This window comes from Eleginops maclovinus, chromosome 16 (genome assembly GCF_036324505.1).
Source record: "Eleginops maclovinus isolate JMC-PN-2008 ecotype Puerto Natales chromosome 16, JC_Emac_rtc_rv5, whole genome shotgun sequence".
Lineage (NCBI taxonomy): Eukaryota > Metazoa > Chordata > Actinopteri > Perciformes > Eleginopidae > Eleginops > Eleginops maclovinus.
Window position 1 is genome coordinate 12,219,413 of NC_086364.1, and position 15,397 is coordinate 12,234,809.

Genomic DNA, 15,397 nt, shown 5'->3' on the forward strand with positions numbered 1-15,397 from the left:
ATATAATCAGTTGCACAGAATGTTATTTTCCTCTAACACAGCTGATCTTGATATTTAAAAAATAAAAAATGTACCTGTCCCAGAGCTCTGTCAACTCTGTTATGTCTGGCATAAAACTACATAAAAAAACCCTACAGCATTCAAATAAAACCATGTGACCTGCACCAAGTGATGTCCCTTCCTTTTCCTCTCTTCCTTGGAGGGAACAATGGTATGTTTATCTTTCTCTCTTAATAATTTGTGCAAAATGTTGAGAACAAACCAAGAGTATATTTATTAAGCGTCAACTCTGTTTGTATGATGTTTTAGTGAATCTCTCCATCATTTCTTAAAAAATATATATATGATGGAAATTCATAAAGTTGTGGTTTTAGTCATGGCATGTGTTGTCTGGTTCTAAGATAGCACATGGAGTTAGACACAAAATGGTGGAAAATGTCAACTCTGTTATTGTCAACTCTGTTACATTTTCATGATAACAGAGTTGACAGCGACTAACAGTCACAATTTCAGTCACTTTTGACCATTTTGCTGTAGTTAATATATCATTGAGAGTTATTTTTCTGTAAAGGTGAGATGTGTGATGTCGCTTTCCAGGTCATTAAAATGTAATTGAAGATGGTGTCGGCAGCAGAAAGGCAACGGCAGTACAGGGCACGGTGAGAGGCTGACCCTGAAAGGAGGGCAGCGAATTTTAAAAAAGACAGGGAGAGATGGATGAAGAGAAGGGATGCAGGGTCAACTGGCCAAGTGGCTACTCTGACTGAAAGGGGGAAGAGGCAGAAGAGGAAATATTGGAGAAAGGCTCAGCAAAGATGCAGAACAAGGAGTGATTTGAAGCAGAAATTTGAATTTCCTGTTCAGCCTGTCCTCCCTGATAGCACTGAAGAACAACCCATGCCAGTCTCCTCTGATTGCACTGAACAGCAAACAGCAGAAATCAAGTGGGGGAGCAAAGACATGATGATTGGACAATGGTGCGTCATTAAATATGACGATGACGTTTATCCTGGAACCATTCTTGAGGTCAATGAGACGCATGCAAAAGTCACATGCATGCACAAGGCTGGGAAAAATAGGTTCTACAGGCCAATTCGTGAGGACACTTTATGGTATCCCTTTGATGATGTCCTCAGAATCATCCCACAACCTACCCAAGTGACAGCGCGCCATGTTGAAATAGACAAAGAAATATGGTCTGAAATTGCTGAATAATTCTTACTGCAGGGACTGGGGGCAGGGTGCATTTGTTATTTTGTTGCATTCTTATTGATCAAATCAATTATCAAATCAATGATTTTATAGATGAACAGGATGGTGGGGTGGAGGGGGGTGTTATATTGTGATATTGACAACATGTAAACAAATTAACAACTTAACATTTTCAACTTTATAGATGTTCTGATGCAGTCTACCAGTTAATGTACGATGTGTTCACATTTTTGAAAGACACGTTTTTACAATTTCCCTCAGAATCATCCCACAACCTACCAAAGTGCCAACGCGCCATGTTGAAATAGACAAAGAAATATGGTCTGAAATTGCTGAATATTTTTTTATGCAGGGACTATTATTTTGTTGCATTGTTATTGATCAAATCAATGAGTTTATAGATGAACAGGATGGTGGCCTACAAGTGGGTTGGGGGTGGAGGGGGTTCGTTATATTGTGATTTTGTGATATTGACAATGTAAACAAATTTACAACTTAAAATGTACAACTTTATAGATGTTGCTACCAGTCATGTAAAATGTGTTCACATTTTTTAAAGACAAGTTTTTAAAATTGCAATGGTACTGGTTTGGACTTTAGTTCATGGTGTGTCAACTCTGTTATGTCAACTCTGTTCGAGTCACGTCAACTCTGTTTGTCCTATGTTTTGTTAAAAAAAAAAGACAATTAAATGCATTTTATTGTCAACAAAAAAACAGAAGATGTGTCATGACTAACTTACTCATTACAGGACATTTCTAAGCATTTGATTCATTTTTAAATCTATAACTATGAGAAAATGAAAGGGCCCTTGGCAACTTTTCAATGAAACGTCTCAGTGTTTTAACTCCTGAAAAAATAATATTAATCCTAGAAAGCTTAAGTTTTAATTAATTGATATAGGGACAAATGTTCTCTCAGGGAAGACATCATTTAAACATGTATTGCATTTTAGTACAATAAATATTCAACCCACTTTGTCCATAACAGAGTTGACAGATTTTACTCTTAGTTCACCGATTATCTGTTAAAATATTAAAATTCTTACATGATTAAGCGTGGCAAATACTGGAAGAGTAAAATATAAAGTATTCTCTCTGAGAAATGAAAGAAAAAAATACAGAAAAAAACTTTTTTTTTTCACTCTTGTCTAAACTCAAAATGTACCCACAATTCTGAATTGACCCATATATATATATATATATATATATATATATATATATATATATATATATAGAGAGAGAGAGAGAGAGAGAGAGAGAGAGAGAAAGAGAAAACAGAGAGCAGGGAGGTAAAACTTAGCTTTTGACACAAAAGCTATGTTTTATTTTAGACTACAGTACAAGCAGCATTGAAATCCCATATTGTAATTAGCTCCAAAAGATGGCAGAAAGGTTACACTGCCAGCTGCTGTGTTACCACAAACAATAATTTAATTTTAGGTTTCACACTTCCACCCCATCATTGAAGGATCTTTGATAGGCACGTAGTTCTGTCAGTTACAGCTATTACAGCTTACACTACTACTGCAATATCAAAGATAATATTTTAAATGTTTACTGACAACAATGATAGCAACAGAACATGGTGTAACACCAGCTTCACATGCAAACACCAAACAGTTGTGGTTGCAATTTAAAGGTCAAAAGTAACTGCTGCTTTTTTTGTTATCTGACTCAGATCGTGTCCCCACCCAAAACCTGATGTGCCTTCATATTACATGTTGGGTGTGACCTATGCAACAAAGTTGAATCTCCCCAATCACAACTTTTGAAATAGATTTCCATTTAGCTGCTGTATACTCTAGGTCAACGTTTTTAGTCACCGCAACCAATCGTGACATTAAATGCAGCATAGATATTAATTTATCAGTAAGAAGATCATGGGATTTTTAATAAAAGTACTTTTTGCAGACACAGCAACATATTAGGCCCAAATGATCTAAAGGTAATGTATTTGACTGTTAAGTATATCAACCTGTCTTTAAGAGTCTGTCACAAATTGAACAAACCCATACGAGCAGGGAGAACATGCCAACTGTAGCCAGAACATCGCACATGTAGCCAAAGATGTTTTTAAATGATGAAGTAAGATTATTTACCACAGCTGAAACAATTAGTCCTTTAATTATAATGTTAACAGAACATTAGATTGAATAAAAAGGCAAAAAAAAAAAAGAGGCAATATTTGCAGTTTTTAAAGCTTTGAATGTGAGAATATAAAACATATGTGAAACATGAAAGATTTTTGGACTTTTATCTTCTGCATTTGTCATTACTTTCTGACATTTTATAGACACATCAATTAACAAACCATTTATAAAGGATCATTATTTAAAACCCTAGTTTAAACAAGTATATTTGAGTACCTCACTAGTTCAATTCTTTAAGAGATAGTCTGTGGCAGCAGAGCAGGTTGATGGCAGAGGGAGGAGTTATCCAGCTAAACAGCAGGTACTTGGAGGCGGTGTCATTTGGATAGTTTGTAATTAGTTGTCTCTTCTTCAGAGATCCTGAGACAGATCCTTGAGAGAGAAGAGGCAGTCTATCTCCTGGCAAAACTTGAGTGTTTTTCTCTTTAGATATATTTGTGAGCCAAATTTCTTTGCTTCTCACAGGACGGCAGACAACTGTTCATTAAGAAGGAGTGGCTCATTGATGTGCTTCTTTGTTACCCCTTTAACATGTGATTTTTATACATTTGTTAGCCTCTTTTGTTTTTACATATGTACGTTCTGGGGGCTGCAGCTACACACTGGAGCAGAAGAAACACATACTGAAGCCTTTTCTTCTGCTACGGTAAGTCAATGTAATCCATTTGAATGTAGACTGAATTGTACTCGTTCAGCATTGGTATCCAAAGTCGTCCCACTGGGTAAAATAACGTATCAATTTTATTCAGTATTTTTAAGTGTAGATGTATACTTTTATATCTGTGAGAAATTTATACTGGAGATTTTTGTGTGTGATATTGACCTATCTGGGTTCATGTGTTTATGGTGTTGACCGTGGTTGTTGTGGTTGGATGTTGGGCTAACTCTTCTGTTGACCGTGTGCTGGAGGTGTGTTGACTCTGGCTGGTTGATGTTGACTGTTGTCCTTTCACTGTTGACCTGCTAATAAATTCAAGCCAGGGGGGAATGTGTTACTTTTCAAGGAAACATCTGGTGTTAAGACCCACAGCACTGTGTTTTCTTGAAAACATAGTTTAAGTAATTGAATCATGTGTTGTTACTGCTGTGAAAATTCTAATCATGTCCTCTCCTACACTTCCAGGGTGTCCACAAAAGCCAACACCTTCATGGAGAAGACACTGACAATAGGTTTGACTCTTTTCTTAACACTCTGTCTGAACATTCCACAAGTCGGAGGACGTAAGGAGGGGAATCATGGCGAGAACACTCAGAAACGTTCCTCTCGATCTTCAGATACAAAAGGTGGCCGTTGCTCCTACACCTTCATTGTTCCGCAGCAAAAATTGACAGGTGCGCTGTGTTTGAACACGCAGTCTTCCTTTACCAACCAGTCGGAGGTGGCAGCACTGAGGGCTGAGCTCAAGCGGCAGCAGGAGCAGATGGAGAAACTCCAGGGCAAACTGGAGCAGGAGAGTTCCCTTGCCATGGAAGTAAGAGCCCTGCGAAAAGAGAGTAGCAGCATGAATTCACGCATTGCCCAGCTCTATGCCCAGCTGCTTCATGAAGTTATACACAAGAAAGACCAGGTTTTGGAGCAGCAAAGGGTGGAGACCCTTCTGCTAAATGCTACAACACAGGTAAGCAGATAAATTCAGTCCTTGTCACAGCAAAGCTACATCCTAATTGTAATCAAACTCAATCTTACAACATGTCAGGCACTGCTGGTGTCCAGTAACTACAGGGAACTGGAGAAGAAATATGGAGTCCTCACCTCCATGATGAGCTCTCAGAACCAAATTATTACTCGTCTGGAGAAGCAGTGCCAGAGCAGGGACTCCACACAGGCTCCTCTGGTCGGGAACCAAATCTGGTCTGCTTTTTGCACATTTATACTGGAACTGACATGTTGTTTTTGTGTTGGATGGACAGGTGACAAGTGAACCACCTAAAAGCCAGTCTAATGTGGATCGTAATTACAGCTCTGAAGCCAAAGAAATTACCAACGATGTTCAAAGGGACCAAAGTGCTCTTCCACCACAGCAGGAAAAAGCTGTTATTTCCCTCAACACCACTACAGCCAACACTCCTACAGACCCTTCATTCATTAGTTTTCCTGTCACAAAGACACCAGGTACATCAATGTTAAGCATGCCTCACAGCGGAAGTACTCGATCACACTTAAAACTGTAAGCTTATCAATCTTTTGCTGGAGTTATTTAGCAGCTTAGATAAACAGATGCTGAAAGAGTCAGTGACCCGATGGTAAGGGGCCTATCTCGCTGGGAATGCCTAAACAATGTCAAAAACAGCTAGCAGCTCTTATCAGAACTGATGACTTATAATGAAGACACACTGGTGAACCAAAGCATTTTTTGGAGGTTCAAATGACACCACTACTGTATAGTTGGAGTGGAATGCTTATAAGGAAAAAGTAGGGGACTTTTAATAAGTCAAGATCAAAGGGACTCCACTTTGTGAGTGACTCAGTTCTTGCAGACAAAAGACATACATTGACACATCTTGTGTAAACGCGACTGGGTATGGACTACTACTGCTTGTTGGGCATTAGGCATTTGTGTGGAAGATTTTTCTCCATGTATACATTTTCTCCAGGCAGATTATCTTATCTTTGTGACACTAGACACTAAGCATGTGTTGGGAGAAAAAATATTTAGCTGTCAAAAGATAAGCTGGAGTTGCCATGTATCTGTGATCTTCCTGACGCTAAAATAAACAGAATACCGTGAACTATCTGTAACCGGCAAACTTGTGTTTTACATATATTGTTGCTACTGAGTTTAACTCTGTCTAAAAGCAACAACGTTGACACAAAGAAAGGTTGAGATCCAATATGTCTGGATTTTATCTTTCTCCCAGAACAAAGTAACTACAACAATGCTCTTGTCTATACTATATTAATACCTTGTTTAAAGAATTAAAATGTAACAAATATTATAATGTAACAACATTTACCTGAATATTATATTTCCTATTATGCCTCCTAGACCCATATATGGTTTCATATACTTTTCTCATATATCAGGGCCGTGGCGGGACTGCCAGCATGTTCTGGAATCAGGCGAGACCACCAGCGGGATCTACCTACTGCGCCCTCAGAGTGCCAACCGCCTGCTGCAGGCCTGGTGTGAGCAGAGTCGGGATCAGGGAGGGTGGACGGTCATCCAAAGGAGACAGGATGGGTCCGTGAACTTCTTCAGGACTTGGGAACAGTATAAGGTAATTCCTAGTTTAGTTTATTAGAATACAGACATTTGATAGTTACCAACAAACACAAAGTAGCAGGCTCATGGGAAAGTCATTGCTTTTGCAAATATTCAGTCTTTATACAATGTATTGCACAAATAGAAATTTTGACCCATGTTGTGGATCTCTAATGCTATTTCAATTTGTTCTGGACATAACTGTGTATATCAAATGGTTTATCATCGTGGTTCAGATGCCTGTACCCATTTTTGTGTCAATTCATCCAATATTAATGAAAATTTGACTGCTGGACTAGAGCCATGGAAAAAACGTATACAGGATGAATACTTTCCGTCAGAAATAACCTATACAATGTTTATCGGAAGTGGACATAACCCCCATGATTTCACATATTTGTTTGAGGGCTGTGTTTTCGAAACCTACATTTTTTTGTCGGATGTCAACTTGGTTTTAAAGAACCACAAATAGCACAATGGGAGGGGGCTGAATATGCTGAACAATGTAGGAAACTAAAAGGGTGGAATACAGTTTTATAAACTGAAATCAAACTGTAAAACGGTGAAACTTCTAAGACAAAAACATGGAGAGTGCTCAAACCTGGACAACTATGTTTGTCAATCACAAAGTAGCTGCTTATTTTACTTTAAATGGAAAAACAATCTACAAAAGAAAAATGTAATGATCTGCTTAAAGACACACAACACTAGCATTTTACATCATAAGCTTCTCAGGAAAAAAAAGAATGATGTAATAAATCCAGTAAGAAGTAGACTTCTATGCAACAGAGTTCTTTTTGCATCCAGTGGGGATGCCCCCTATTGGCTAATGTATTTTCACAGTGGCTTAACTTTTCACAACAATTGTTGTGATGGTGTGTTGCAGCAAGGCTTTGGGAACCTAGACGGAGAGTACTGGCTCGGCCTTGAACACCTATACTGGCTGACCAAACAGGCCCAGTATAAGCTTCGTGTGGCTCTGGAGGACTGGCAGGGCCGGCAGGTTTTTGCTGAGTATGATAGCTTCCACCTGGAACCGGAGAGTGATTGGTATCGATTGCGGTTAGGACAATACAAAGGAAACGCAGGGGACTCCCTTTCATGGCACAACAACAAGGCCTTTACCACTCTGGATCGAGACAAGGACAGCTATACAGGTCTTTATAGCTCCTTCTGTTCCTATTTGTTAGCTCTCTGTTGATGTTTTGACGTTTACTATTTATAAGCCTGTTCTTTTGTCGTGCCCCCAGGTAATTGTGCTCATTATCAAAAAGGAGGCTGGTGGTACCACATGTGTGCCCACTCCAATCTGAATGGTGTGTGGTATCGGGGCGGACACTACCGCAGTCGCTACCAGGATGGGGTCTACTGGGCAGAGTTCCATGGAGGGTCCTACTCTCTCAAACGAGTTTCCATGATGATCAAACCCACATAACCTACTTGCATTATGAAGAAGTAAGAAAGACATAATGAAGAACTGATACAGATAAATGTAGAGGGCCTCGAGAATATGTTTCAGTGTTATCCCTGTACAGTGTTGAGCCAGTGTGTCTGTTTGATAAAAATGGTCTTTACTTATTGACAAGAGGCCATTAAGAAACGTGTGTATAGAATGTGAATCATCTACTATGTTGACACATCTTTCCTGGATTGCAATTTCCTGACAACATTTGAATCCGTCAATTCAGTTTGCTATGTACTTTTTAATAAAAAAATATGCACAATAATTTCCTTTGCAATTTTTTACTTATTTAATAGATAATATACTGTGAATGTGACAAAAACTATTGAGAAATTGTATTATATAGGGTTTATCAGGGCTCTCCAATGAGAGGATTTTGTGGTTATTGTGACACATTTCCGTTAGGCAGCTTCCTGTATCTCGGGTTGTGGAATTTCCGGTGTCAGCACTGTCAGCAGTAGGTTGTCACCATTCAGGCAAGCTCTGAGACAGGATTCATCTTATTCAGATACTGAAGCTGGACATCTTTTGGACCATCCTGAAACACACATTACTTCTTCCTTGCATCTGGTGCATGCTCACAGCCTGCATGCTGCCTCTCAGGATGTTAGGCCTCCTCCTGCTCATGCTTTCACTGTGTGGTGAGTGATAATGGTGCTTTAATAATAATAATAATAATTATATAAAAATAATACTTACTACACTACTGGGGTAGTTTGAAAAACTCAAGTTGTGGATAGATTTCTTTTTGCTTGATTGCTTTAAAAGATCATCCTAAGAAAATCTTGAAAAGTGGAAGTTGCCGCCTTTGACTTTTCACACGTCATAAAGTAAAAAAAGGTAGAAAATGTAATTGAGTAAAAAAAAAAAAACGTTGACTTGTGCAAACCACAATAACGGTAATGGGTGTGGTGGATGAAGAATTCATTTAGAAATAAAAATGATTAATAACATTTTGGCACATTAACTTTAGTTTTAGCATAACACAGTTCTTTTTTCTGACAGTACATAACTATCTATTTTCTATAAATGGAAGGGTCTGGTATTTGTACTTTTTGAAATCCTAAAATATCATACTACATGAAAATACTAAATGTTATCATATTCTTATAAGATATACTATTTTTATTAAGTTATTAAGACCAACATGTTTTAGTGCTGATCTCACATTTTTGTATTACTAGATCTATGATTCAGCACTTTTATAAATGATACCATTGCAGGCTCTGGTGTGCTAGAATTCAGCCCTGCCCAAGTACAATTGGCATGCAGTGGCTAACGTAACCACCAGAGTGCAACAAAATCCTCTTTTCAATTCCATTAAAAGTATTTGTATTTGTCTATCAACAGATGCACACAGCATATGCCCCGATGAGCTCAACCCTCTCACTCTGGATGTGCCCAAGGTCATAATGAACTATGGAGAGTCAGTGGAGGTAAACTGCTCCAGCACAGAGGAGGATCATGATGGGATATACTGGAGAATTGGAAACAAGGACTCTGAACATCTACAGGACAGTTTTATCTCCCAGTCAGTTTCACTATCTGAATGGAATGTAACAGCAGAATGCAAAATAAATCTGAATGAAACTCATGAATGCAGCAAACAACTTGAAATCACCATATACCGTAAGTATCATTTCAAATGAATATTACATAATTGAAAGATATAAAAACATAATAAAGTAACTCCATTATCTAATTTTGCTTTTATAGAGAATCCAACGGTCAATGTGTTTTCGATAAATACTGCTGTGGAGGGGAAACTGTACGGGCTGCAGTGTGATATAGGAGATGTTGCACCAGTTCAAAAGCTCAAAGTGACATGGTACAAAAATAATCAAACAATCCGGATAGAGAATTTCACCAACACAACCAAAACACCAGTAAGTGAGTCCTCTACTTTGTCAGTCGACATCAGCAGGGCAGACAATGGAGCTGAGTTCAGATGTGAGGCTCAACTTGACTTTGGGCAACATGGACCACAACTTCCTGTTCATTCAGACAAACTCATCGTTTCTGTGGAGTGTGAGTAAACAATCTGTTGTTTCCGGATAAAAAGAATAATAACTTGTTCTATATCATAAAGTAAATATTTGAAGAAATATAAAGTCTTGATTTGCCTCTGCAGATGCTCCTGAATTTAAGAACACAACAGAGCATGTCGTTGTGTATGAGGGTGAGAATGTGACCCTGAACTGTGACGCTGAGGGGCAACCCAAGCCCACCTTTCATTGGACACATGATGGCAAGAAGTTATCTGATACTAAGGATCTCAACATCATTAGAGTAAACACCAACACAAAGTACAACTGCTCAGCGAAAAATTATCTTGGAAACATAACTAAGGAATTCCATGTATATGTATCACCAAGGAACATCCAACGAGCCCCTGCAATCATAACAACCCCTGAGCCATCCAAACCTAGAGGTAGGATACATTCCTGTGTCCTTTTCATGAGCTAACATGTGGAATATGTATCACCTATTAATGTCTGTGATGATCAACTTGTTGGTAATTTTAATTATGTGAAGTTGCCGCCTTTGACTTTTCACACGTCATAAAGAAAAAAAAGGTAGAAAATGTAATTGAGTAAAAAAAAAAAAACGTTGACTTGTGCAAACCACAATAACGGTAATGGGTGTGGTGGATGAAGAATTCATTTAGAAATAAAAATGATTAATAACATTTTGGCACATTAACTTTAGTTTTAGCATAACACAGCTCTTTTTTCTGACAGTACATAACTATCTATTTTCTATAAATGGAAGGGTCTGGTATTTGTACTTTTTGAAATCCTAAAATATCATACTACATGAAAATACTAAATGTTATCATATTCTTATAAGATATACTATTTTTATTAAGTTATAAAGACCAACATGTTTTAGTGCTGATCTCACATTTTTGTATTACTAGATCTATGATTCAGCACTTTTATAAATGATACCATTGCAGGCTCTGGTGTGCTAGAATTCAGCCCTGCCCAAGTACAATTGGCATGCAGTGGCTAACGTAACCACCAGAGTGCAACAAAATCCTCTTTTCAATTCCATTAAAAGTATTTGTATTTGTCTATCAACAGATGCACACAGCATATGCCCCGATGAGCTCAACCCTCTCACTCTGGATGTGCCCAAGGTCATAATGAACTATGGAGAGTCAGTGGAGGTAAACTGCTCCAGCACAGAGGAGGATCATGATGGGATATACTGGAGAATTGGAAACAAGGACTCTGAACATCTACAGGACAGTTTTATCTCCCAGTCAGTTTCACTATCTGAATGGAATGTAACAGCAGAATGCAAAATAAATCTGAATGAAACTCATGAATGCAGCAAACAACTTGAAATCACCATATACCGTAAGTATCATTTCAAATGAATATCACATAATTGAAAGATATAAAAACATAATAAAGTAACTCCATTATCTAATTTTGCTTTTATAGAGAATCCAACGGTCAATGTGCTTTCGATAAATACTGCTGTGGAGGGGAAACTGTACGGGCTGCAGTGTGATATAGGAGATGTTGCACCAGTTCAAAAGCTCAAAGTGACATGGTACAAAAATAATCAAACAATCCGGATAGAGAATTTCACCAACACAACCAAAACACCAGTAAGTGAGTCCTCTACTTTGTCAGTCGACATCAGCAGGGCAGACAATGGAGCTGAGTTCAGATGTGAGGCTCAACTTGACTTTGGGCAAAATGGACCACAACTTCCTGTTCATTCAGACAAACTCATCGTTTCTGTGGAGTGTGAGTAAACAATCTGTTGTTTCCGGATAAAAAGAATAATAACTTGTTCTATATCATAAAGTAAATATTTGAAGAAATATAAAGTCTTGATTTGCCTCTGCAGATGCTCCTGAATTTAAGAACACAACAGAGCATGTCGTTGTGTATGAGGGTGAGAATGTGACCCTGAACTGTGACGCTGAGGGGCAACCCAAGCCCACCTTTCATTGGACACATGATGGCAAGAAGTTATCTGATACTAATGATCTCAACATCATTAGAGTAAACACCAACACAAAGTACAACTGCTCAGCGAAAAATTATCTTGGAAACATAACTAAGGAATTCCATGTATATGTATCACCAAGGAACATCCAACGAGCCCCTGCAATCATAACAACCCCTGAGCCATCCAAACCTAGAGGTAGGATACATTCCTGTGTCCTTTTCATGAGCTAACATGTGGAATATGTATCACCTATTAATGTCTGTGATGATCAACTTGTTGGTAATTTTAATTATGTGTTTTTTATTTATTGTGTACTAAACTTAAGCACTCATTAAATATGCTTACTTTTTAATGGCAGGATGCCCACTAGTGTTGAAACCTGCGAAAACAGTGGTAAGATTTGGAGATCCAGCTTCCATTAACTGCAGTACATCAGCTACAGGTATTATATCAGTGGGCTGGGAGGCTACAAGTGGAGCCAGAATAACTAATGGTTCTGCTGTCCACTGGAGTGTTGATAAAGTGGAAGACTGGAACATAAATCTTTCTTGCTACCTTAATTATGAAGAGAATGGCATGGATCACCAGTGTTCTGTGAAGCCGGACATCACTGTTTATAGTAAGTACAAGTCTATAGACTAGACCCTATCTGCTGTTTTTATCCTGAGCCGAAGTGATGATGTCTATTGCTCATTGATAATCCTAATTGTATAGTAAACATGGACTATATCATGGCATTTGTGTGTGCATATTTGGTGTATATCTTTGATTGAATGATTGATTCATTACATTTTTATTTCTGTATCATCCCAAACATTTTTCTCAATTGCATGTGTTAAAAGACACCACTATTTTACATAAATCTCGTCTTATATACAAAACACGAAAAAAAAAACCACAATTAAATATCTCCTACCTAGGCTTTCACCAGATGAAATGTTAAGTAATATGTTTCAAATCAGCCTTTGTGCATCATACTAAAATCTTGATCTATGTACACCTGCACCACACCTACATTTTAGGGCTATCACTACTAATTATTGTCCCTTGCTTTATTTTCAGAGACTCCAGACATTGTATCACTCTCTGCAGTGAATCCTGGGCCAGTGATGGAAGGCACAGAGCACCGGCTGAAATGTGACATAATTAATGTGACTCCTTCGCAAAAGCTCAATGTGACCTGGTACCGTGGAACTGACATTTTGCACAGAGACATATTGGATAAAATGAGTATGAACCCAGTAAACATGTCATCTATTTTCAAATTCACTGCTGAGAGAGATTACAACGGAGCCAATTTCAGATGTGAGGCTGTGCTGAACCTAGGACCAAATGGACCAGAACTTGTTCATATTGTAACCTCATCACCTTACACGGCTGTGGTGCAATGTGAGTTGTCCTTTTTGTATTTTTTAAAACTTGCTCAACACACCCTAAAAGTCAATTTTGCTTAATGTACTGTATGCTGATATTTTCTTTTGTAGATAAACCACTAATCAAAGACTGTCCAAATCATCTCACTGGTGTTGAGCATGAGTTCAGTTTGGAGAAGTCGCCCTGTCAAGCTGATGGGAACCCTCTTCCCATTTTTCTGTGGAAGTATGATGGGAAAATGATCAATGCAAATGAGCCCCTCACCAGGACTCAATCAGGAATATACACAGCAGAAGTTTCAAATAGCCTTGGCAAAAGCAACACCTCTGTCCATATCACAATTGAATGTGAGTGAATGAGACCTGCTTGATTGTATAGACGTTCATATTTAATTTTCCATCATTTATTTTAAAGAATATTTTATAATTTTTTTTACAGATGGCCCCAAATTTACTTGTAATGATCACTATGAGGTTCAAGTGAATAGTACGCTCCAGTGTGAACTGGAGGGGAATCCTAAGCCAGACATCAAATGGTTGAAGGACGGAAAAATGATGGCTTCCCCCTGGCGCTGGACAAAGTATGACAGTGGATATTACAGCCTAAGCGCAACCAACAAGCATGGAAACCAAACTCTCAAGCTATACATTGATGTTTTGTGTAAGTGCTATTGTTTGCAATCCACAAAATAAGTCTTAATATATTGTTTTGTTGACATTGATTTGGGAATATTTAGTTCTTCTTCTCCCACTCACTCAACAGTTGCCCCTGAGATCAATGAGGGACCTTACAGTAAGGAGGTGAATCTGCATGGGAATGTGACTCTTAACTGCAGTGCTGAGGGCAACCCTCGTCCTATCGTGTATTGGAACTACGCCACTGCAGCGAATGTGTGGAATACCACCAGAGGGCACATGAAGAGCATCATCATCACAGGAGCCACGTATACCAATGCTGGTGTTTACATCTGTGTTGCCACGAATAAAGTTGGGAGTGTGAAAAGTAATTTCACACTGACAATGAAAGGTATCATTATTGACTATGTACAGTGTTGTGAAACTGATGTTGATGCTAAACATAGGGTTTCGGGGAAAAACTATTTAATGTATCAAGAAGTAAAAAACTATTTTAATGAATGTGATTTTATCTTGTTTGTCTTTCAGGTGAAAGAGTATTTCCCTTGAAATTCATTTGGTGGTTGCTGATTGGATTGATCGTCATCCTCGTTTTTATTGTCATTGTCTACAAACGCTGGAAAAAACATGGACGATATAGTTTTATCCCTCACAAAGACAATGATGGTTCAGATATCCCAATGTCTCCTCAGTCTAACGGGGCTAATGATAGAGTGTAACAATACTTCTCAATTGGTAAGATGAAGCCAGACGGTTAATTAACACTTAACCAGAAAAGCTATTATGCCATCTACATAATATGTTTGTAAATATTGTTTTTACATTTAAACTGGTATGGTACGAGTCTAGGTTTTCAGCTGCAAAAATAGATGTACAAATTATTAATTAGTAGCACTAATAAAAGTGCAACTAACAAAGCAGGTGTATTATGACATTGATTTTTTTTTTCTTCAAATTGGTGGATTTAATGTAAGTCAAACCTATTTTTTTTCCTATTCTTAATAAACGTACTCAATAGCCCGTGTTAATGTGTTGTGTGTCTATTTGTCAACTTCATTGCTAATTATGTAGGTTATGTAGGTTCATCTTCTTTACAGGTCCACTTTTCTTTTTGCCTTCAAAGTGTAGCTTTGATTATTGACAATGCCTGAGTTTGTATTGTCCTCTTCAATGTTGGTTACATCAAAAAGTATTGTTTTTTTCAAAACATCTTTGTACAGTTACATAAAACATAACACGTGGAGGCAGACTGCCAGGACTGGTTTTGAAGTAGCCAAATAAATAAGAAAAAAAAGCCAGATAAATACTTTATAATTTAGGAAGTCAGTTTGAATTCATTTATAGAAATCCGTCTGCAGCCCATAAGGCACAAAGCCCTATGAGCTCC

General features: G+C 38.0%; 2 protein-coding genes across 4 annotated transcripts; both read left to right on the forward strand.

The window, feature by feature from the left end:
* The first annotated feature begins 3,736 nt into the window (after positions 1-3,736).
* Positions 3,737-8,294, forward strand: angptl6 (angiopoietin-like 6). Of its 3 annotated transcripts, XM_063904169.1 has the most exons (8): positions 3,737-4,010; positions 4,488-4,648; positions 4,738-4,983; positions 5,062-5,199; positions 5,276-5,477; positions 6,390-6,583; positions 7,454-7,724; positions 7,818-8,294. In XM_063904169.1, exons 2-8 carry the CDS (start codon positions 4,601-4,603, stop codon positions 8,000-8,002), a joined length of 1,284 nt encoding a protein of 427 aa, XP_063760239.1. In that variant the 5' UTR covers positions 3,737-4,010; positions 4,488-4,600; the 3' UTR covers positions 8,003-8,294. The 3 variants fall into 3 exon arrangements, with proteins under 3 accessions (XP_063760239.1, XP_063760238.1, XP_063760237.1); XM_063904168.1 differs by having other exon boundaries at positions 4,488-4,983; positions 5,062-5,216; positions 5,326-5,477; XM_063904167.1 differs by having other exon boundaries at positions 4,488-4,983.
* Positions 8,295-8,477: 183 nt separating this feature from the next.
* Positions 8,478-15,034, forward strand: icam5 (intercellular adhesion molecule 5). The gene is made up of 13 exons (XM_063904721.1): positions 8,478-8,670; positions 9,380-9,658; positions 9,746-10,057; positions 10,161-10,460; positions 11,116-11,394; positions 11,482-11,793; positions 11,897-12,196; positions 12,360-12,620; positions 13,064-13,390; positions 13,486-13,722; positions 13,814-14,035; positions 14,138-14,401; positions 14,539-15,034. The coding sequence occupies exons 1-13, from the start codon at positions 8,604-8,606 to the stop codon at positions 14,727-14,729; spliced, it is 3,351 nt and encodes a 1,116-aa protein (XP_063760791.1). The 5' UTR covers positions 8,478-8,603; the 3' UTR covers positions 14,730-15,034.
* The last annotated feature ends 363 nt before the right edge of the window (positions 15,035-15,397 follow it).

Excerpts from the sequence above, each read along its gene's own strand:
- angptl6 (XM_063904167.1), top strand. The coding sequence starts at position 4,513 with ATGGAGAAGACACTGACAATAGGTTTGACTCTTTTCTTAACACTCTGT. Across the intron at positions 5,478-6,389 it reads TCCTGTCACAAAGACACCAG|GGCCGTGGCGGGACTGCCAG; the intron begins GTACATCAATGT and ends CTCATATATCAG. Across the intron at positions 7,725-7,817 it reads AGACAAGGACAGCTATACAG|GTAATTGTGCTCATTATCAA; the intron begins GTCTTTATAGCT and ends TCGTGCCCCCAG.
- icam5 (XM_063904721.1), top strand. The coding sequence starts at position 8,604 with ATGCTCACAGCCTGCATGCTGCCTCTCAGGATGTTAGGCCTCCTCCTG. Across the intron at positions 10,461-11,115 it reads TGAGCCATCCAAACCTAGAG|ATGCACACAGCATATGCCCC; the intron begins GTAGGATACATT and ends GTCTATCAACAG. Across the intron at positions 13,723-13,813 it reads TGTCCATATCACAATTGAAT|ATGGCCCCAAATTTACTTGT; the intron begins GTGAGTGAATGA and ends TTTTTTTTACAG.